At 35.5% G+C, this 24,934-nt stretch overlaps 1 protein-coding gene across 2 annotated transcripts in view; it reads left to right on the top strand.

Moving 5' to 3' along the window:
- NR6A1 (nuclear receptor subfamily 6 group A member 1) overlaps positions 1-24,934 on the top strand; it is a 247,539-nt gene that overhangs the window by 34,020 nt on the left and 188,585 nt on the right. For both annotated transcript variants that reach the window (XM_031954288.1, XM_031954287.1), the window contains exon 2: positions 15,544-15,585. In XM_031954288.1, coding sequence (XP_031810148.1) covers positions 15,544-15,585 — 42 coding nt within the window. The remainder of the gene's footprint in view (positions 1-15,543; positions 15,586-24,934) is intronic.

Genomic DNA, 24,934 nt, shown 5'->3' with positions numbered 1-24,934 from the left:
AAAAGATCACTTGTCAGGCATGTTAAAATAAAAATCTTTAACACCCTGGGTAGGTGTTAAATTAGATGCTGCCTGGCATCCCTGTCAACTGCTAAGGTTTTGTGTCACATACTTCTAAAACCTGTATTCTTACTCTACTTTTCATTTGTTTGTAGCTATGATTTTTAGGGCTGAATCTCTTACAGAATTTGAATGCTAGATTGTTTTTTTTTGTTTGTTCCAAATTCAGTTCTATTACTATCAATCAACAAACCTTTTATTACATACCACTATGTGTACCATGTGTGTTACTATGTGTAAGGCATCACACATATATGTAAGTTTAAAATAAAGAGGTTTTCTTTCTTATCCCTAATAACAAACCTGAGTGCTTCCTGATGCGTTGATGAAGTTAGATATTAGAAGCAGAAAAGCAAATAGAAATTTCATTGACTCAAAAAACCTTACATTTTATTGTATCCAGATTTAGTAATGAATCTTGAAATGATCTTAGATAATCTAGTCTGACCTCATTTTATAAAGGAGGAAAACTGAGGCTCCCAGAAGTTAAATGGTTTGCCTAGGGCCCGAACGATAGTAAATAACAGGAGCAGGACTTTTGAATTATAAGGTGCTCTAAATTCAGTATTTCTTCCATTGTGTCAGGTGCCATCTTCATACTACTGGTCAGATTAATCTTTTATACATACAGGAATTATTTCATAGGTTTGCGTTTGAAATAAGCTGGCTGCAGAATATTATTAACAATGACTTGTACATTAAAAAAATGATGTAAGTGGTTTTATCTAAGACAGAATTTGGAGCAGGAAGGAAATTTATGGGATCATTTGGTATAATTTTCACGATGAAGAAAATGAAGTCTAGGAATCCCTAGAGGATGCCTTACCTATGTGACAGCAGACTTTATGTTCTCTGTCTCTAAATCCAATAGTCCCTGCACAACACTACCTTTTGACATATAACTAGATAAGGTGTTTTAACTCTATAGCCAGAATGGCTAGCCATAAAATATCCATAAAATTTAAAATATATATACAGCATATTAAATATATGCTATATTTTGTGCTTGTATGGTGTGCAAAATTTGTGCCACATACACAGTGCTCGAGATTGGGAAACATAAATGAAAACGAATTCACTCTGACTGCAGTTTGAAGTTTACATTATTAAAGGAATGTGACACTTCACAGAAATATAAAATCATACTATTGTGATTAAGGAGACATCTTAAGTTCTCTATGAATGTCTGAAAAGAGAACATTTTTAATTTTGGAAAACCAATGATTGAATAAATGAAAATATATTAAATAATTACTTTGTACTAAATACTGGAGATAGTAAACAGAAAACCAAAACAGTTACTGCTTTCAAGGAGCTCACATTCTGATTAATTGGGGGTAGATGACAAATATAGGTGCTTCCATCCATAAATCAGGTGGAAATGTCCTAATGATCCCTAAGGTGCCTTATTAAAAATAGATGGCCATGCATCATCAAACCATTTTATTCGTTAAAAGGCTTTGGTATAAAAAAAAATCTTTTCTTTTCCCAGTCCTAATTAGCTGTGAATATGGTCAAAGCCAGTGATTCAGCCCTTTCAGAGACAATTACAGTTCTCATTTCCATCTCCATTGTTTTCCCTGGACAGTGGTAAAGAGGTCCAAGCTGGTTATCTGGAGGGCATTACTATCCCTGGATCTCTTGGGTTTGCCTGCCCACCTGTGACAGTTGGTTAACAGCTGATGATGGCGATGGCAATGGCAGCAGCAGATCTCTTTTCCATAAAGGAAGGATTGTTCCTCTTTATGATGGCTTTGGTGGGACAGGCTGGAAGCAGTGACAGTGTTCTGAGGGAAAGAGGGTAGCACTACATCTGGGACTCTTGGGCTCAGAGTCCTGAGTTATTCCCCTATGTCCTTGCCCTCCACAAGAGAAGTGACTTGATTTGACTGACATGGCACATGTCTACCTTGAGTGTTTCTCAGTGGAATCCAGCAATATTCCACAAAACTGGTGTTGTCTGAGCTAGGTCTGGAAGGAGAGATTTTAGTATATTAATGCTTTACTAATAAATCTTTGTGAATGTATAGAGACTGGAGAAAACTAAACAATTAACCATTAGACATTAAGTACTTACCATATGCTAGAGCTGTGCTAAGCACTAGTGATAAAAAGATAAACAAAAATTACTGTCTGCTAGGAGTTTACATTCTATTGGGGGAGACAACAGGTACCTTCAAGATTCAGAGTAGATGGTAACTTAGAGATAGGATAAGCAGCTGGGAGACCAGGAAAGGCCTTCTACAGAATTTAGCTTTTGAGCTAAATATTGACGTAAACTAGGTATTTTGGTAAGCAGAGATGAGGAGCAAAAATATTCTAGATATGAAGGAAAGTCAATGTAAAGGTGTGTAGACACAACAAGTAGACTAAAATGTAAAAGTGTGTAGAGGGGAATAATTTATAAGAAAACTGGAGAATTATGAATATTTGTGAAAAGACTATATGCCTGATGGAATTTATAGTTATACTAGAGTTAATGGGGAGCAGTACTATTAGAGTTTATTAAATGGCTGAGTAAGGTTGAAGATAGCAGGATCTGACTTGTGCCTTTGGAATATAACTTTGACAGTTGTGTGGTGGATGGATTGGGGAGAAACTTTAAGCAGAGTCCAGTTAGGAAGGTATTATAGTAACTCAGCCAAGTAAAGTCACAAGCATTTATTAAGCCACATAGGTGTCAGATACTATGCTAAGTGTTGAGAATAAAAAGAAAAACAAAAATATGATCCCTACCCTCAAGAGTTCATCTTCTAATGGAAGCAACATGTTAAAAAAAAAAAATGTATGGCGGGATGTTCCTGTGAATAGAGATTAGGAGACATATGGGAGAGGTCTTGTAAACTGATTGGATAAATTGGGAAGCAACTTATTAGTTTGACTGAAATGGAGAATATGTGAAGAGAGGAAAAATGTGAAATAACATGAGAAAGGGAGGTTCTAGCCAGATTTTATATAGCCTCAAGTGCCAGATTGAGTTCTTTTATCCTGGAGGTAATAGAAAGACATTGGACTTGTTTGAGCAGGTGAGTGACTTGGGAGACTCCAGCATTTTGTTTTATGGTCTAGCAAAGAAACTTCATGAGATGAAAAGGCATTTCATATACTCTCTGTACGGACTAAGGGAATCTCCTCACTGATGAGATCGTGGATCTCTTGAAACATTGAAATGTGATTAATTTGTTTTTTGCTTCTGCCTTAATTTTCCTGAGGTAGAAGATTATGTAGATGGAGTATTTCTTTATTGCTTACAGTTAGTTTCTTAAGGTGGGTATGGGGAGATTGTCACACAGGACCATAGGATTTTACTTGTTGAAAGAGAAAGGCTTGTATCTAAATATTTGTTATAAAGGAATCACTGATAGTATCTCTTCCATATAGAGAATTTTAAGATTTACAAAATATTTTCTTTATTACTGTCATGTGAAGAAAAGAGATAGTTGCAAGGATTGTTTTTTTCCATTTTAGAAATGAACTAATGCTGTCTATCAAGGCAAGTGTTTTGTCGTAGGAAGTAACAAGATCTTCTGATTTTATGTCTTTCCATTATGCCAAATAGGAAAACCATTTTGTGTAGGATAGTTTAATTGAATAGGGAGGCAGATTTGTTGGTCACTTGGGGTTTTTCTTTTAAAAATCTTTGGCAGCTCCTGGCTAATGGATTTCCAGTGTGTTGGATTCAGCTGTTCTGACAAACCATCTGTTTAGGATGATAAGGAGAAAAGTCGCTAATCCCCTAACAACTGGGCAAGTTTACTTGACTGACTGAGAGCTTTAAGTCTATAAGGGTTTTATTGGCATTAGTAGCTTCTGCATTTTCTACTTATTATCGCTGCTGCTGAGTATCATTACTGTGGATAGCTTTATGTTATATAAGACACTTTTGTCATAACTTGCAAGTGAAGTAGATATTGCAGGTCTTAGTTTTCTAATAAAATGGGAATAATGTGTCTCAGCAGTTAAATTTTTTGCCCATGGTTCCATGTTAGCATTAGATTGAGGATTCTTGCCCATGTTCTTTGACTCTGTAAGTCAGTGCTTTTTTTTTTTTTTTTTTTTTTTTTTTTTTTTTTAAACTACAACACATTCTTTTCTTCTTATCTAGTTTTTCCTTCACAAAATACTGGAAATACAGAATTGGAAGAGACCTTAGAGGGCTGCATAGTATAGTAGAAATAACATTGGATTTAGTTTCAGGGGACTCTGTGGGTTTGAGGTGCGGAAAAGAATGGAAAAGACATTTTGGGATGCTCTTCCTGAAACAATTATTATTTTTTTCCCCAGAGAGGTTTATTTTTGGAATTTAAGTTATAGAAATAGATTTTTCAGATATCTGTAGGCACCTTTGAGACCCTTGTACCTATGATCAAATACTGTATAGCTTCTGAATAGCTCATACTTTGATTAAGAGAAAGCCTCTGCTTTTATACCCAGCTGTCTTGTGAATGTCAATTTCGCTGCTTAATAATTAATTTGGTGTAGCGGAAAAGGCATTGAGGTAGGAACCTGGAAACATTAATTCATGTCCTGGCTCTCCTGTTAATTTTTGGGCAAATCACTACCCATTTATGGGTCTCAGTTTTCTCATTTATAAGATGACCAGGCCCAACAAGATGGTTCATGGTCCCTCTCAGCTGAATTTGTGTTGTTAAAGTCCCTTTTGTGGTCTGCATGACAATTACATTTTGAAATTTATCTTTATGCCATATTTGAAATGTCTAAAACTTTCATAAAAGCAATACTAAAACCTCCTACCTCCTCTTCAGAGAGAAAAAAGATATGTTGTAAATGCAGAAATGTCATAGATTTAACTCCCTCCCTTGCTTTCTGAAAAGTACCTCTTTCCTACTATATTGAAAAAAACATTTGACCTCCATCTTTTCTACCCCAGGAAAGTATATTATCACAGTGCTTGCTGGTTTTGTTGCCCCAGCCCCATAGCCATATCCAATTTATCTCTGCATTCCTGCTAAAAATTAGAAATGAGGTCCCTCATGTTAGACTAACTTTTCTGCCAGGGACCTCTTCAAGGCTATGACTACAAAATTGGTAGGCCCTGCAAACTGCTTGAAGGGGGATGTGGGTTGGTGAGGTAACAGTGATTAATGTTTCTATAGAAATGAAGGTCCTTCTCAGAGAAAGGCCTCGGAAAGCTGAGCAAGTCGGTGGCACAGAATAGTGAACAGAATGAAGAAAGAAGTCTCTTGATTTTGCCCACAATCCTTCTAGTTGAGAAGACTGCATTAGGGAAGAAAACCCACATAAGTGTTCTCAACAAAAAGGACATCTTGTTTTTGTCAAGGCTTTCAAAACATGTAACCTTGACATTTGTAGGTGGTAGAAGAAAAACATGGTTTGAAACTCTGCCAGGCTGATCTTTGGGTCCCTGTATTTAAAAGCATTTTCGGATCTTTTTCAAGTGCTATTTGTTGCTAATGGAAAACAAAAGTTAATGGCATTAAGAATCATTCCACTCACTGAAACCACTTATAGGAGGAGGGTGGGAATTTAATTAAGCAAACATTTTTTACTAGCCTTCTGTGTACCAAGATGGCTTTGTGTTTTGGATGGAGATTAGATGAAACCCTGTCAATTTGTACCCTCAGGGAGCTTACTTATACTCTGGTAGAAGGGATAAGACTGGTAGAAGGGATAAGATTAAATACATTGATAATTGATATTCCAATTGAATCTGAAGACCTGAGTCTCAAACCTGCCTCTAATAATTCTTAGCTTATATGACCATGTTCAAATTCTTTTGTTTAACCCCCTCATTTTACAGATGCCCAAAATCAATCATTCACTAAATAGAAGAGCCAGGATTTATACCATATTCCTTTGACAACAGATTATGACACTAAGCTATCTCAACAACCCTAAATGAATAAATTAAACTAAAACTCCAGTATTTCAGGTATGTGTATTGTATGTCTTGTTTAAATATTTTGGTTTCTAGTGAAGAATTTTGAAACCAAATCACAAATAACTCATCTTGAGTGGTTGATGATGGATTGTCTATAGAAGAGAGAGTAGATGCAGATAGATTTGTTCAGAGAAATGAAATGAGTTTTCCATCAAATGAAAAAATGGTTGTAAAAAGCACTTAGACACAATGTCTGGTACATATAAATATGCTATGTAAATACATATACTGTGTATTATACTATACTATGTAAATACTTAATCTCTTCTCTTCCCCTTCCAATCCCTGGATGTTAGAGATAGGGTAGAGGGGATTCTTGTTCAGAACAGAGACCAGGGAGATCTTGTGATGGGGGACAAGCTCTTATATTTGGCCTCAGATAACTCAGATCTGGATCTTGATTGCAACTTATTAGCAGTGCATGTTAATCTTTTTGGGCCTCATTTTCTCAGTTGTAAAGGGATTGGACTAAATTTTGAAAATCCCTTAATCTCATGGTCCTAAATGACTTTTCAGCCCCCACATTACATGATTTTGAACTTCTTTTCCAGGAGTAATTAATTCTAGTATAGATGGACTGACCAGCTCTTGAAAGAGCAAACAGAAGGATTATGGTTTTTTGTTTATTTTATAACCTCCTTAACCTTCTCTGTTTGTTTTATAACCTTCTTAACCTCCTCTTCCCACCTTCTTCAGGTAGTGAAATTCTTTACCTAAACTTCTCTCTGCAACAAAGGCTTTCTCTCTCTGGGAGGCAAATGACTGAGTTACTTTGTCTCTTAGCTAGTCAGTGATGATTTTGCATGTGTATATAAGTTGGCCCTAGGGAGTCTACTGCAAAATTCTTATTGTTCCTAGATATTCTGCTTAAAAAGTCACTCTGGTGTTTTGCTTTTGTTATTCCACTATTTTTGTTTTGAGGAAGATTCAGAACCCTGCAAAACTGGTCTTAGTGGAGAAGGTCTAGTACAACTTTTTCTATGAACTTTTGAAAGCTGATCCTTGGCTATAACTGGCTATGGAGAGTGTTGTGGGTCTGAAAGGCAAAAAATTAAAAGGGGGTGGGTGGGTGGGAGTATGTGTCAACCATAACATTGTAGAAACAGGCACATGGATCAAATAAATAACTTGTTAACAGCTAGGCATCTTTCAGCTGTCTCTGAACTATATTATTCAATGATGTTTATAGGGTCTTACTCCAGCTCCAACACCGGGTGATTGTTTGACCAAGTTTAGTGATTTCAATCAATTTACATCTCTGGACTTTAGTTGTCTTCATTTGTAGATAAGGGGATTACATGTTAAATGCACAGATCTAATTTATAGTTTTAGGATTATGTCATTTCCTTGTTCAAAAATATTTAGTGGTTTTTTTTATAGTTACAAAACTATAAATCCCTTAGCTCAGCCTTCAGGATCTCCCCACAGTTTGGGTCCAAATTGCCTTTTAAGTCATATTTTAGGCTACTTTATACACTCTTCTCCATTCCAGTCAAATTGGATTGTTGTTGTTGCCTATCCATTTTATCATATCATTTTCGACCTTCCTGATTTTTTTCATTCTTGGAGTTTGGAACAGATCTCTTCCTCAATCAATCAATGATAATTAAGTGTCTTTTATGACCCCAGGTATCATGCTAGGTGGTTTAGATACAAAGACAAGTGTAAATTCCTAGCCTTTAAGAAGTTTACATTTTCTTGAGGAAAACCAATACATAAATATGTACAAAACAAAGATAAAGTAATATTTTAGGAAAAGATGTATTAAAAATCCTTTTCATCATGCAGTATCTAGTTTAGTCTTCCTGAGAGTTCCAACCCTTTTCCCCAAAAATAATGTTTTCCAATTTTGCTGTTGAACTTTGTCTCTTTGATTACTGTCCTATCCACCTTTGAAACATAGATATTTGTGTACATATAATGAACTTATGTCTACAAGTTTTCTTAATCCTTATTTTATCCATTTTACTTTATGGTCTCTATCACTTAACCTATCAGTATTCTAGGCAGAAGTTGTAGTTATAGAGAAATTGATGGATAATTTCTCCATTTCCCCCTTTATATAATTTTAGAAGATTTGTGCTCCTGTTCAACTTTCCCAACCTGAGGAACAGATCATTTAGCCGCTTTGTAGTTAGTATTTCAATATGTGGGGAAATACACATTTTTAAAAATATTTTTAAATATTAAATAATAACAACATTTATTAAACAGTCAGAATTTATTAAATTTTTACTATGTTCAGGGAGCTTGTTAAGCACTGGGGATACTAATAAGAACAAACAAGGGAAGTCTATTCTTAAAACTGTTGAGGATGAGTGGATGGGGGGAGGTGGGAGGAATTATAAGTTGCCTACCCTGGGGCTAACTGGAGAATAAAGGCGGTGGGGGTGAAGGGAGTGGGGGGGATAAAAAGAGGGGGCTGGTGATAAGAGAGAACCTAGTTTGCCTAGGTACTTCCTTAAAATGGAGATTCCTGTTGAGGAGCTGATCAATCAGAAGAAGGGGCTCCCTAGGATTTTCCTAGTTGGAAAGATTGCTTAGTGTGGCGGGGAAAGGCTGTAGGAACTGGAGATGTGAGTTCTTCCTTAAGAGGAATGAAGGGGAGTAATTTCTTAGAATTCTCCCCTTCAAAAGACTCGGTCTAGACAGAGTTAAAAAATATTATCTCTTGAAGGAACCAAAATGTATTATCTAAAAAAGACTGAGCTAGCTCAAAAGGACATTTAAAGATTGTTTATGAGGTCCACTCTTCAAGTGAAACTTGAGGCTAGAAAAGGAAAGCAACTTGCTGTGGTCATGCAATGACTTAATGAATGAACCTGGGCCCAGTTGAATTGATTGATTTGTTTAAACTGCCTCCCAAGAGAACCTAATAAAACCCTCAATACAAAAACAGAAATAAAAAATATCAGGGTAATTTTTTCAGTCAGTTCTTTAGGGTAGTGCCTACAATAAGAATTATCTGAGCAACTATGCTTTTTAGTCTTAAGATGTTGGCTTAAGAGGAACATGACACTCCATAAAATCTATTATAGGAAAATATTGAACTGTAATACTACAATCACTACAACTAATCAATCCTAGGAACAGGACTCCATGACTTTTTTTTTTTTTTTTTTTTTTTTTTTTTGCCTAGTGGATTAAGAAGTGTGCGGCTAAGGTAGATTGATTTAACAAAAGATTCCAGTTTGAAATTTGAATTGCAGTTAAATGACTACTGGCTCCTTGCCCTTCCCCCATTACCAGAGAGCACTCTGTATTCAAGAACTTGTGGATGCTGAAGTGTATTAGGACCTAGCCTGATGTAATGAAAATCACAATGGAGTTGAAAACATTTAACAAGACCTGCTTTCTAGCTGTTTGTGCTAAGATTTTTGGGACAAATCAGATTTTTTTTTTTCCCCTGAGCTTTGTCTGGTCAATAGGATACTTAGATTAAGGGCCTCTGAGGATGGTTATGAGGGCCTGTCATTTGAAAATAACTGAGAAGTTAACTGCTACTATTTGTATGAACTTTATAATTCTAGGGCAACTCCCCTTTAGCCCTCAGGAGGAGGGGGGAATTTTTCTAGTTGAGTAGGAGAAGGGGGAATCATTTGCTATGGTGAAACCTGATGTTGTGTGTGTAGAGTGCCCTAAAGGAATGAGGTGACCTTTGTTCCATTTTCTTTCTTGGTTGACTTTGGGCAAGTCACTTAACTCTGGTCCTTAATTTCCTTACTTCTCAAGTAAAGGAATTAGACTAGGAGATCTCTAAAATTTTAGTTTCTTTTTGATGCTAGGGTATTTTCCATTTCTGACAGTTTAAAAATTTTTTTGTGAGTGGTTATTATATTTCAAAAGTTATGTATGATCCAGGGCAGAAGATGTATATGGTCTGTCTGTATTTCTTTCTAATGGAATGATCAACCAGAAATTCTAAAGTAATAACATTGTTTCTCAGATTATTTCATATTTTGACTTGATGACTTAGAATCATTTTCTAGGATCCTTGTGATGATGGGGTATTAGGGGAAATCTTACAAGATTTTTCTTTTTACTTTCAATAAATAAATTATGATTTTGGCTTTTTTTTTTTTTGGCTGAGGCAATTGGGATTGATCAGCTAGGCCACGTTAAGTGTCTGAGGCCAGATTTGAACTCGGGTTCTTCTGACTTCAGGGTTGGTGCTTTATCTACTTTACCACCTAGTTGCCCCTGGCTTTTTTTTAATATTAAATCTACCCTTCCAAACTTCACCTCTCAATAGGACACAATGATTACCTAAGTTTTGACAGTTTTTAGGCAGTTTAATAGTCATTAGATTATTTTTATTTTATTAGATTATAATTATTATTAGATTAGTCATTAGATAATTTAACTGCCTGCCTATGGTTTTGTTCAAGAAAAGTTAGATTATGGTATATTGCATTTGATCTACTGTTGTAAGCATGTAAGCTTGTTGATGTAATTACTTCTCAGAATCTCCGTCAGTCCTCTTGAATTCTTGACAATTAATATGGAACTGAAAGGAAGATGGAGTACCAAAAAAAAAAAAAAACAAAAACAAAAACAAAAAACTAAAAAAGATGAACCTAAACTAGTTTCAAAAATCCCAGAATATGCTCAGTAAAAGGAAGTATTTATTTATTTATGCATATCATAGGCTGTTAATGTGGAACTCTTTACCTTCATATATAAAATAATTCAAGAAAAATTTAGCTAACTTTTTGGATATCAAGTCACAGGGAAATAGCAATTTAATTCAGCAATCATTTTTTAAGAAACTGAGTGCTGTTCTAGGTGGTGGGGATACAAAGATAAACAGAACAGTCCCTGCCTTCATGGCCAATCTTTGGAAGAGTCTTGTCATAGTCTTGACATTTCAGATCAGATTATGTATGATAAATTTAATTTTGACAAACATTTGTTAAATACTATGAACAGGAACTGATAGGTGCTATTACATTACCATTTTATAGTTGAGGAAAGTAAGGCAGACATGTGTGAGGACCATGCTAGCACCCAGGACACCCCAGAATCGACCAGAGTCAGGATAAGCAAAAGTCCTTAGTCTTTATTCTTGATCTTTAGACACAGGATTGAACAGGATGGAAGCAGAAACTCGGCGACCGCCTTCTTCTTCCTCTACTTCAAAAAGTGGCTCTGGCTCATCTTATTCCACCCCCTACTCCCTCCTACAATCCTCTGTATACAGCAATCATTGAGCCAGCACAGGATAGTGGGAAGGACCATTTTCCAAGCATATGCCCATAGAGTATTGTCCAATCTGTAATTAGCCCTAGTGCTTTGAACCGACCTCAGTGCAACGACTCAAGAGTTTCAGCCCTCTACAGACATGTTTAGTAACTTGCTCCATGTCATACAGCTAGTGTCTCAGTCTGGATATAGTGCTAGTGCTTTAGCAGTGCTTCTTGCCTTAGTAGGAGGAAAAGATGACTTTTTTTTTTTAATCTTCAAAACTTTTTTCAATTAATAAAAATTTATTTTCTCTGCTTCTCACCTTCTCTCTCCCTCTTCCCCATAGAAAAAGTAAAACAAATAAAATCGTTTTCAGAAACATGTATAGTTAAGGAAAACAATTTCACACATGGGCTATGTTCAAAACTGAATGTCTCATTTTGTATCTTCCATCTTGAGTCGTTCATCTCTCTGTCAAGAGACAAGTACCACACATCAGTTCTCTGCAGTCATGTTTGGTTATGCACCGATCAATTTTCTTTTCTTTTAAATAATTTTTTTGTTGACAGAACCCATGCCAGGGTAGTTTTTTACAACATTATCCCTTGCACTCATTTCTGTTCTGATTTTCCCCCTCCCTCCTTCCATCCCCTCCCCCAGATGGCAAGTAGTCCTATACATGTTAAATAAGGTCACAGTATATCCTAGATACAATATATATGTGCAGAACCAAACAGTTGTCTTGTTGCACAGGGAGAATTGGATTCAGATGGCAAAAATAACCCGGGAAGAAAAACAAAAATGCAAATAGTTTACATTCATTTTCCCATTGTTCTTTCTTTGGGTGTAGCTGCTTCTGTCCATCATTGATCAATTGAAACTGAGTTACATCTTCTCTTTGTGGAAGAAATCCACTTTCATTAGAATACATCCTCATACAGAATTGTTTAGGTATATAATGATCTCCTGGTTCTGCTCATTTCACTTAGTATCAGTTCATGTAAGTCTCTCCAAGCCTCTCTGTATTCATCCTGCTGGTCATTTCTTACAGAACAATAATATTCCATAACATTGATATTCCACAATTTACTCCACCATTCTCTAATTGATGGGCATCCCACTCATTTTCCAGTTTCTAGCCACTACAAACAGGGCTGCCATAAACATTTTGGCACCTACAGGTACCTTTCCCTTCTTTAGTCCGATCAATTTTCTTAAGTATTTCAAAGTTGTTAGTCTTTATTTATAATACTGTGTCATTATATAAATTGTCTTGATTTAAAAACTGATTGTTCATATCCTTTCACTAATTTTCATATTGAGGATTGGCTCTTGTTAAAAATACCTATACTTATCTATCTAAGTGTGTCTCTCTATCCACCCACCCATATATCAGAATGAAGAGAGATTCTTGTTGCAAAGAATTTTCCCTTTCGGTTAATTGTTTCTCTTCTGATTTAAGTTACATTGATTTTATTTGTACAAAATCTTTTAAATTTTATGTAATCAAAATTGCCTATTTTTATCTTCTGTGATCCTCTCTATTCTTTGATCATGACATCTTCACCATAAATCCAGCAGGTAATATCCACTATGTTTCTTATATTTGTCTATATTGCCAACTTTTGTTTTAAGTCATATATGCATTTGAAGTTTATCTTGTATAATTGTTGTAGTTGTTGATCTATACCTAATTTCTTCTAGACTGCTTTTCAGGTTCCTCAGCAGTTTTTGTCTAATAGTGAATCACTTTGTAGTAGGAATCTTTGGATTTATTGAACATTAGACGACTAGGTTAGTTTACTTCTGTATATCATATTCTCACTCTTACACTCATTGACCTCTCTTTTTTTAATCATTGCCAAATCATTTTTATGATTAATGCTTTGTAGTGTAGTTTAACCAGTAAATCTGGTTAAGCCAGTACTGTTGAGAGATTCTTGACTTTTTCTTTCTCCAAATGAATTATATTATATGTATACATGTGTGTGCGTGTATATATAGGCACACATCCATATGCATCACACAGCTAGGTGGCACATTTGCCAGAGTGTTGGGCCTGCAATCAGGAAGGCTAATCTCCTCGAATTCAAATCTAGCTTCAGATACTTACTAGATGATGCTGAGCAAGTTATTTAACCTGTTTGCCTCAGTTTCCTCATCTGTAAAATGAGCTGAAGAAGGACATGACAAACCACTCCAGTTTCCTTGCCAAGAAAATCCTAAATTGGGTCACAAAGAATTTTGGGGCTACTGAAAACAACTAATGGACAATGACAACAATATATAATGTTAATCCTTGGTAGTTTGATATATGGCACTAAGTTAATTGGTTCAGATATTATTGTCATTTTTAATGACAATATTTACTTGGCCCTATTGATGAGCAATTAATATGCCTCTATTTAGGTGAGATTGCTTTCAAATGAGATGGGGCAGAAAACCAAGAAAGGCTCCAGAAATGTTCATCATAGCGTATATGTTATCTGATTCCTAGTTCATGCAGACTTGAGGGATAATATTGCTAAGTTATAAGATCAATAAGCATTTTTCATGGAATCCACTAATAGTTGCTGAGGATACAAAAGACATATTTTTTTAAAGCCCAACATGTAGTATATCCAGATACATGATAATTTCAGAAGGGGAAAAGGCATTATTAACAAGTCAGATTCAGCCTCTTATAGAAAGATAGAAGTTGAGCTGAGCTTTGAAGAAAGTTGTAGCATTCTAGATAGCCTGATGGCCTTGATTGCTGTGATATGGTAAAAGATACCTGCATCTTGTATTTGGTTTATGACACATGTTCTTTAACACCTCTGAATGCTATACTTAATGTAAGAAATATTACTTGGTCTATTTCTTTCTCTAAAATGGGACGATTTAAATAATTTATTTCCTCTTCTGTTAACCTGGGCAATCTACATTTTTGTAGATATTTCTCCATTTCACTTAGATTATCAAATTTATTGATATAATTGGATAAAATAACTCCTAATTATTGCTCTAATTTCCTCTTCATTGGTGGCAACTGAGTATGGATCACAACATAGCATTTTCATTTATTTTATTGTTTGCTTGAATTTTATTTTCCTTCTCATTTTTTTTAACCTTTTTGATCAGATTTTTCTTGTGCAAGATAATTGTATAAATATATATGCCTATATTGTATTTATATGTGTGTGTGTATATATGTATGTGTGTATATATATATATGTCATGTTTAACATTTTAGATTGCTTGGAAGGGGGCAGGAGGAAGGGGGGGAGTTGGAACACAAGGTTTTACAAGAATCAATGATGAAAAATTATCCTTGCATATGTTTTGAAAATAAAAAGCTTCGATAAAATTTTTTTTAAAGAAAGAAAGGAACTAAAACAGTCTATATTATAGTGGAAAATGCACTGGCTGAGGGGTCAGAAGTCCTAGTTTTGACTCTGTCTCTTGACTGTGTGACCCTGACTAAATCACTTTGCCTCTCTAGTAATCAGGTTCATCATCTGAAAAACGTAGTAGTTGAAGTTGCTAGTCTTCAGATCTAAGATCAAGAATATATTGGAACCACTTTACACTGACTCAGGAGAGCCAACAGTTAATGGGAGAACTCATAGTACTACATAGAGAGCTTGATATAGAGCTTGGTTTATTGTTCTGTTGATCATTTAGGACTAAAAATGAGGGGCAAAATGCTAATAACAAAAGAAATATTGCTTATAAAGTAATAATAGTTAATGCTTATCAAGTCAACAAACATTTAAGTGCCTACCATGTGCTGGACACTGTGCTTAGTATTGAGATATAAAAAAAGGCAAAAATAGTCCCTGCCTTCAAGAAGCTCGTACTAATGGAACAGTCAAAACTACGCATAAGTAATATATATGTAGGACAAACTGGTGATAGTCTTAAAGGAAAGACCCTTTACATTAAGGGGTTACAGGGAAAAGCTTCTTGGGGAAGGCAAACAGCTGAGACTTGAGAGATCAGGGCAGCTTGGCAGCAGAGATGAGGAGGGAGAAAATTCCAAGCATGGGTAATGGCGGTAAAAAGAAAAATACATTTTCCTCAAAATTGAGTTAAGATTGCCCATATTTTACAGATAGAAGTACTGAGCTTCATGGAAGTTATATAACTCTCCCCAGGTCACATAACTAATGCAGTTTAGAAACCAGAATTCCAAATGTCATCTTCTTTTTCCAAGCCTAGTGTCTTTTCTATTCTATCTTTTAGGATAGATTGATATTGGTAAAACATGAACAGCTTTGAATGGACTTCTGACAATTCATTACGTTTGTTGATGACTAAATTTTTTGTTTGCTATGTTAGAAGTAACTCATGAATCATAAATGGTATTTTTCTTTTTTTTTAATTTTTCCTAGGGTTCTGTCAGGATGACTCTGTTGAACATGACCCAGCCAATAGTAAGTCCACTCATCATTGGGGGTGTGTGTGTGTGTGTGTGTGTGTGTGTGTGTAAGGGAGTGGGGGGGGAGAGATTGAGATTAGAGGAAATATGGTTTTTTTGTATTATATGTAAATCTGCATTTGTGTGCCAGGCTTTTCTCCTTCTCCCTCCCAATCCCCAACGCTGGTTTAGGAAACCATATGTATTAGGAAACTTGCTAAAATATGTATTTGTTTTTTAAATTTTTTCCGTTACATGTAAAAACAATTTTTAACATTTGTTTTTAAAACTTTGAGTTCCAGATTTCTCTCCCTTTTTCTCTTCTCAATCCTTGCACCTCCTCCCTTTGAGAATGCAAGCAATGCAATATAGATGAAACATGTATAGTCAAGGCATATATTTTCAATTTGAAGTTAATTAAGTTGTGAAAGGAGGAAGAATGCCTTGGTAACATTTGAAACATAGTATCTTAGGGTCAGAGTGGTCTCATAGATGCTATGATATTATAATCTGTACATGAGGCAAAAAATTTATAATATTCCTGTATAGTGGTCACAGTTTGAAGTGAATTTTCCTTACCTTCACCTTGCTATAAAATGTTATACTTCTTATTCTTTTCTACCTCTTACCTCTTTAATTTCTCTTAGCATTACATATGTATAAATCAATGGTTTTGAGTTTGGTAATATGATGAAACATTGTGTGCAATATCTTACAAAGTTCAATTGGTTTTGTTTTATCCATTATTAAATAATTAATATCATGAGTCATGAAACATGACTTTTTTAAGCTGTCTCTTTTGGCTCCTAAAGGTCATTTAAAATAAATTATTTCAAAATTTTCAGGAGTTGTCTGCCATTTTTGTTCATCAGAGAGAGTTTCAGCAAATAGGTCTTTGGAGAAACTGCCCTGATGTGCATGCATGTGCATATGTGTGTGTGTGCATGCTAATGTGTGAATTAAATTAGAAATGTCAAGGAGAATCATTAACTCTTTTTACAGTTTAGAATATAGTCTCAAAATTGAAAGGCAAATCAGAAATGAACTAATTTAACCTACTCTAAGACCAACTCTAACTTGAAGGTATCCATTATTGGGGAATTCACTACTGCCTGAGGTACATCATTCTATTTTTTGGAAATTGTGATTTTAAAGAGGTTTTTCCTTTTTTCAAGCCAAAATCTGTATCTTTTTTTTTTTTTAAACTATGATTGAACCTAAATCCCTAATTGTCTATATATTTTTTGCAAATCCATGTTAAGGTTATTTCCCCCCTAAGCATATTGTATATTTATGTTATCCTGTGCTTTCCCAGGAAGAGATAACTTGCAGCAATAAGTAGAAGTTAAGGAAAGTAGATTTCATTTTAGTGAGAAGAAAAACTTCTTAACAGCAGGTTATCAATGGACCATGCTGCCTTAGGGGGAGTAGTGATTTCACTAATTCCTGTTTGTCTTTAGAAGAGGTAGCTTGACTCCAGATCTGAATTGGAAGGGAACCCTTAGAATCCATCTCTAGCTCAAGCTAGTTTCTTTCATCTAGTTTAAAAAATGAAAGATGAAATATGTCCAACACGGTATCGAATATTCTGGATATGGCTTGATAAGATTGAACTAACTGTCCTGAGGGGTCATGGCCATATTACCTTTGTTAATATAACCTGAGACTGAATTTGCTTTTGGGAGTGTCAGAACCAGTTCTGTGAACTTTATTACCATATTACCATAAGACTCATATTTCTTTCTCTCTCTCTCTCTCTCTCTCTCTCTCTCTCTCTCTCTCTCTCTTACATGAAAATAATATGAGAGACTTTGCCAAATCCTTTGAATCTAGGTAAATTATAGCATTTGCTTCTACTGCCAGTCCAATAATCTGATCAAAAAGGGATAACCTATTCTTGAGGTCATGCTGACATGATCAACTACTATTATTTTTTAGATGTTAAACAATCATCCTTTGAATAATAAAGAATATACATTTAAAGATTTGGCTAAGAATTGGTTTCAGTGAAGTCAACATTTTCTGATCATCTATTGTTTTGTGCTAGGTAGACACAGAAATTCAAGTAAAGCTCAGTCTTTGTGTTTGACAATCTATTTGAATTTCATTATTTCTACTCTTACCAGCCAGTTCTTTTGATGGTGAAAATTAGATCCAGAAGAGAAGTTTTTCTCATTTGTGATTATCTTTTGAAATATGGAATTATCATTTAAGTGAGCCAGGAAATTATTAACTGAGAAAGCTCCAGCAGATGTCCACATAATTAAAAGTCCTTCATTACTACTGTATCATGTCTGTGTGCCAGCTCTGTGATCTGTTTCCTGAATTCCTCATTTGTTTTCTTCTTCTGTCCTAGGTAGTTTGTGGTGTTTTGTGATAACAATATTACTAATGTTTCTATCTTTCATCTTCATTCAAATGCTCTGTACCATACGTCCCATCTTAGGCTCCTGGATTTCTTTGGTGTATCTTCTCAAATAGAGGTTGTCTCTTTCCTCTTTTCCCTTTCTCCCCTCCCCCATCTTTGAATTATTCTTTCAAAGAAATATTTTATATCCTATATCATAAAGTTTCAGTATTATCTGTGGGATCGTATTTGATTTCTTGCCTTAGGATCTGTTATTTACCTGGCTTTGTTATGGCTTTATATATGGATTTGATACTGGGTTTCATTACTGGTTCCCTTCTTGGATTTCTGCCCTTTTCTGAAATTTTTGCCTTTAGTGAGAATCAGTGAAGAAAGCAACCTGTGCTCCTAACAGTTTTTTGTATGTTTCTTGTTGAATGCTTTTCCCTTTCTTATCAATCTATTCATTTGGCAAACTTTGCCACCAAGTGAATTCAACTTCTGCTTTAACATAGGTCACTCTTGTTTTGCCCTTATTTTTTTGGTACCTATATTATTTTGATAGCCGGTTATTTGATTCCTTTGTTTCTGTGTTAGTTAATGAATGGGGACTTTTCATCTTAAGAGATGAGAAAACTGAGGTCCTAGAGAGGGAATGATTTATTGAGGGCTCTATTAGGAGCAACTCTGTGTTGAACTTTGCTCCCATTGCTATAGGACCAATGTTATTTTCATCACACTAGGAATATGATCTATTTTACTTTAACCTGGAATTGCTTAAGCATCTATTTTTGCTGTCCCTATCTTCTTTGCTTTTAGAATTTGTCCCAAATTGACAAATTCTACATTTAAAGGAAAGTAAAGCAGGAATAATGACGGGCTTTTTTTCCCCTAACACTTTAAAGTTTTCAACACATTTTATTTGCGTTAGTTTGCTGAATCTTTTCAACCGCCCTTTGAAGTAAGTACTAGATATTATAGGTAGGTATTATCTCCCTCTTTTTATGGACAATAATAGTGAGGTTCAAAAAGGTTAAGTGTCCAAAATCTCACAATGAGTTATTGACAGAACTGGGATTTGAACCTATATTTTGCTTAATTTCCAATCTAGCATATTCCTCATTATACCATGTTTTTCTTTTTTGGCTCAGACTTTGCTAGGTGCTGCAAAGGAAACAAAAATAGCATTACACAGTGTCTTATGGTTCAAAGAGCTTTTATATACCGGGTTAGTGGAAAAGAATACTTCAAGTCGCTTATTGCATGGAACCTTGAGCAAGTCATTTGTCTCTGGGCCTCAGTTTTTTAAATTATAAATTTAGAATAGATGCTCTCAGAGGTTCTTCACGTTCATATGTATAATCTTATGAATAATATTCCCTAAATATCAGAGCAGTTAGCAGAACATTTAATAGATATCCAATAAATATTTCTTAATTGAGATGCAAAATGTAACCTGCAGAACTTGCTGGATAACATGGAAATTAACTTTTAAAAGTTGAAAATCAAGTTTTAATAACTGGTGGGTAGAAAATGCCATACTGTAGTCATGAGTGGCACTTGCTATTTTTTCTGTTTTTTCTTCTCTCATAAACAGCCTTGACTTAGGTGGATAAAAAGCTAGAATAAAATCTGCACTTGAGGACTGTCATGATTCAGAGGAATTTTTGAATAATAGAAGGAACCTTGACAGGTCATTATATTCTTGTTGGTAGTACCACACATTATTTATTCCAGATAGATGAAAATTCATCTTTATAAAAAAGAAAGAAAGAAAACCTCCAGAAGGAGATGACATTGTATTCCCCCACAGTATCTGATCTGAATTTAGCATGCTATATAGCTTGTCCCTTTTCTGTTATACTTTAAAAAATAATTGTTGTCATTCTGCTTTTAATTCATTTAACTTTTGGTAGAAACATTGGATTTAGAGCTGGAAGGGACCTTAGCATTCATATAGTTTAACTCCCTTCTTTTACAGAGAAGACAGTGAGGTTCATGAAGAAGAAACTTACCTATGGTTAGAGGAAAGAAGTAACAGAGCTGGCATCTAAACCCAGGTTCTCCTGATTTCAGATACTGTGGTTTTTGTTTGTTTTAGTATACTAAACATACATGGTATCTTTTCATCATAATCTTAGGGGAATTCCTGCTCTTGAGTCTTCAGGTATATACTAGGAGGCCTTTCCATTCTTTTTATATAGTTAGCTGGCCAGTTTTTCCAACAAGACACCACATTGCACCTGGGATTCACATTTATTCATTCATTTATTTTTATCTTATTAAAGTTTTTTATTTACAAAACATGCACGGGTAATTTTTCAACATTGACCCTTGCAAAACTTTCTGTTCCAAATTTTTCCTTCCTTCCCGCCATCTCCTCCCCTAGATGGCAGGTAGTCCAATACATGTTAAATGTGTTAAATATATATGAAATAATCCTGCTGATCGTTTCTTACAGAATAATAACATTCCATAACATTCATGTGCTACAATTTATTCAGCCATTCTCCAATTCATGGGCATGAGATTCACTTTTTATCATAATTCTAAATATTGTTGTTTACCAAATATCTCTCTGAGTAGTTATCCCACAGTTCTTCCTTGGCTTTAAAAAGAGTTGAAGATTATTAGTAAAGATTTCTTAATTTTTACTTCCATCAAGATATTATTTAATGTTTTTCATACTAGGAAAGGGATGTTGAGTCTCAGAGGATTCCAGGTAACTGACATGTCCTACCAAGTTGGGAAGGCTCCTCGGACAATCTCGGTGACAGGGAAATCATCTGAGTCCCACTGAAATTGAGTTGTAAGGGACTCCAGCACTGAAAGTGTGTACATCAGATTTTGAGTAGCTTTGGTAACTAATATAAAGCACAGAGTCGTTTTCATTTTTATCTGTTGGGGAGTATTCTTATCAGTGAAATCATAGATGCTAAAAAAAACACTAACATTTACAAAGCACTTTTACTATGTGCCAAGCACTGTTCTAAGCACTCTAAAATTATTATCTTATTTGATCACAACAACCTTGGGGAATAAATATACTATTATTATCACCATTTTAGGAAACTAGGCAAATGGATTAATTGAATTATATAATAAGTAAGTGTCCAAAGTAGGATTTGAATTCAGGTTCTTTTGACTTCAGGGTGGTTATCAGAAACATGACAGCCTAAAGCCAAGACAGTGTCCTATTCCTTAACTGACCACAGACACTTACGGATCTTAAATTTGTCTAGCTAACTTTTCTTAATGATGTCCTAATAAAAATATGCTTTAAGATATTTAATCATTACAAATGATCAACTAGAAGCTGGATGATTACTTGTGGTATTTCCCATTCAAACATTAATTGGTCTAGATTTGTCTTCTATAGTATCTTTCAGTCTTGTGATTTTATGATTTTAACCTACCCAGACTTGCTATGTATGTAGTCTCTGCCATATTGCCCCTGGTGGTCAAGTCTTTTCTGCTGGGTCCTGACTTCAAATAAACGTTTTCTGTCACTTTTTTAATATGCTAGTCATTTCTTCCCTCTATACCAACCTTCCCTTCCCCTCATTATGTGATGATGGATCAACATATGGTCATCTATTTAGAGGGGTTCTTCTCTGTGATTCAGTAATAAATTACATGTTGTAATAGCATACCTTTTTAGATCACTGAATCATTTTATAACTACCTTCTTTTCTCAAGGAACTATGTGCTCAGATGATTAGGCTATTATTCTGAATACTCAAAATTTCTTTGAGAATAAGTCTAATATAAAAAATGTGTGATTATTACCTTGCTTTCAGATAAGAAGTACAGAGCTTGAGGGGGTTAATAAATAACAGCCCAAGCCTTAGATTTTTATTACTCAAATTAATTCACAAATTCATCCCTCAAATTAAAATGCCCACAGCATTTATTTATTTATTCATTCATTCGTTCATTTATTTATTTTTGCTGAGGCAATTGGGATCGAGTTACTTGCCCAAGATCACACACCTAGGAAGTGTTAAGTGTCAAGTGTCTGAAGGCAGATTTGAACTCAGGACCTCCTGACTTCAGGATTGGTGCTCTATCCATTGCATCCCTACAGCATATTCTTTTTGAAGAAGAAAGACATGAAAGAGAATTATAGAAGATGAGAAAGATTGGATTATTGAAGGCCAGACCAAATGTAGCACAATCTCTTTCAGGTCGTTCAGACTCTAATTATATGATGCTGGACATTTAATCTCAGCCTTGTTTTCCTCATCTGTAAAATGGGGATAAACAATAGCACCTCCTTCATAGAGTCGTATGGATCAAAAGAGATAACCTATGTAAAACTCTTTGCAAATCTATAAATACTAGCTATCATTGGAGGTCTAACTTGAGAAATTGGCTGTCAGATGAGGAATTTTGGGTATGCAACAACAGAAGATGAAGATTATCCACTGAAACATGGAGGGGATTGTGATATTGGGGGAGAGGGAAAGCACTTATACTGGCATCAAAGATCTCTGAAGTTATAATATCTATGTTAATGGTACTCATACTAAAAACAATCATGAATCTGAAAAATGGGAGGATGGGTATGGTACCCACTGTTGTTAACACTCTGTCATTTCAAAACATTTGTTGGAAAACAGGTCAGTGGTGGAGGATGGGAAGCGAGCCATGATTTGCCAAATTTAATATCATGATCCTTATTCCTGAGCAGATGGGGCTGCCTAGGAGATGGGACAATACTCTAAACTTCCTGCAAAGAGAGAGGCTGTCACTTTTCCCATACTGGGGACTCCTGTGATACTTGCCCAGCTCAGGTCTTCAAAGTCCAATGCTATGTCGCAGGTTCAGGCTAAGTTCATTTCTACTAGAAGCTTTCCTATTTGCCTTTCCAATTAGCATAAGCTGGGGACAAGGGCAGTCAAAGGTCAAGGGAAGTTCAAAACAGCATAACCTCTATGTGCTCCTTTTACCAAACAACTCTGAATTCCACAGTGCTTCTTCGAGCATTTCTGAACTACCATGTTTACTATACAGTTGTAAAACTCGGGAAGAACAAGGATGGGCTTGATTCACGGAAGTCGGAAATGTAGCCATTAAGAATAGAATGCATTGTTGCTTAAAACAGGAAAAATAATTGATTTATGTTATGTTGCCCAATTAGGCTGTAAACTGGGGGGTATTAAAAGCAACCCTGGGGCTTCAGGACAACTTCTTGCTTGGGCTTCTGTTCAACCAACGGGAAGCTCTCCAATAAAGGCCATCAGCTCTGGAAGCTAAATTATTAATTCCTTTCATGCCACACAGGGATTGTAAACAGCACATAATACAAGACAACAATTGATACTGTTCACGTACTAGCCAGAAGAAAGGTCAAAGGCTAAATAGTTGGACTAGCAACAGCTGTTCTTCAGGGTCAATCCAACTTTTGTCCTTTTCATCTTTTGGAGGGAAATAATTTTTTGGTTACGGGTTTATTCTCAAGTAATTTTAGGAAGAATTAAAATGTTTAATTATCAAATAACTAGAGCCATTAGGTAAGTTTGGGTCACACAGTGAAGGGTATGTTATAGATGAAATACATACTTGGGGAGGGATTGGACTGGGCCTGCCCTCTGGGATCCCTTCCAAATTTGCTACTTATTCCTATGACGCTGTCCCTCTTAATCCCCCAAAGACAAAACTCCTGTTTAAGGAGTTTCGCTGCATTGTTCACCAGATATTATCTCACCAGGTTCTTGAGATGAAAATGTGTTGTAATTAAATGATGAACATGGATCCAGAACACCTCAAACTTATTAGTTTGATCACCAGAAAGCGTTGTCTTCGTTTTTCCCACTGTGAAATGGGGGAAATAATACTTATGTTATCTTTTCTGCAGTTTTGATGTAAGAAAAGTGGTCTGTAAACATTAAAGTATTATTTCCCTTTCCATTCATTGAAAAGGGGCCAAAAATATGAGGATCTGGGAGGCATAACATATTGAGAATCAATTGATGGAAGTGGAGATGTTTTGCCTAGAGAAAAAAAGAACTCTAATTGAGGGGAAGATGATGATTGTTATCTTCAGGTGTTTGGAAGGCAGTTATAAAAGGAAAAAAAGAATTATATTTGTTCTGACTGTTCAGAGGGCAGTCAATTAATAAATATTTATTAGGCACCTATTGTGTACCATACATCATGCTAAGCTAAGCACTAGAGATACAAAGAAAGTTAAAAGTTAGTTCCTGCTTTTTGAGAAGTAGCAATGTAATAGATAAAAACATATTAAAGGAAGCTGAAAGTAGAGTTAGCTGGGAGGAAGAGAAGGAAGGGAGAGCATATACCTGGTTGAGGTGGGGGTGGGGAATGATAACCAGCTGCTTAAGTCCTTCAGCCAGATAGAGGATAAGATAGCTGATCTGGGCCCCTTCCTTAAATGGAGGAGCTGAAAGGAGCTTCCCGATGTCCTCTCTTTACCTTCTCCAATCAGAGAGATGAAGGGGCCTCAAGGACAAGGAGCCACTGAGAAAGTGTGAGTTTCAGAGATAATGTGATTTTGCTGAAAGATGAGATGACCAACCCAGCAAGTTTTTGTAATAGTCCAGGTGTGAGGTGATGAGGGCCTGTACTAGTATGGTAGTTTTAGAAGACTGAAGCAGGCATGTGTGAAAGGTGTGGGGAAGGTAGAATCAACGGAACTTTGAAATGGATTGGATATGAAGAACAATAATTAATGAGGAGTCAAGGATAACACCTAGGTGTGACCCTGGGTGAATAGGGATGAAGTCGGTATCCTCAAAGCTAATAGGGAAATTAGGGAGATGGGAGGGTTTGGGGGAAAGACAACAAGCTCACTTTGTGGCTTGTTCAGTTTGAGGTGCCTCTGGGGAACAACCTGTCGGTTATTAAAAATGAGAATCTGGAAGTCAGGAAGAGGGTAGGGCTGGATAAATTCTGATGATTATCTCATAGAGATGATAATTGACAAAGATCTGATTTTAAGAATAACCCAGTTTCGAACAAGAAGATATATTTTCTTTTTTAGATACATTTAATG

This window comes from Sarcophilus harrisii, chromosome 2 (assembly GCF_902635505.1).
Source record: "Sarcophilus harrisii chromosome 2, mSarHar1.11, whole genome shotgun sequence".
Lineage (NCBI taxonomy): Eukaryota > Metazoa > Chordata > Mammalia > Dasyuromorphia > Dasyuridae > Sarcophilus > Sarcophilus harrisii.
Note: the sequence above shows the minus strand (reverse complement) of the source record. Positions and strands in the feature narration are given on the sequence as shown.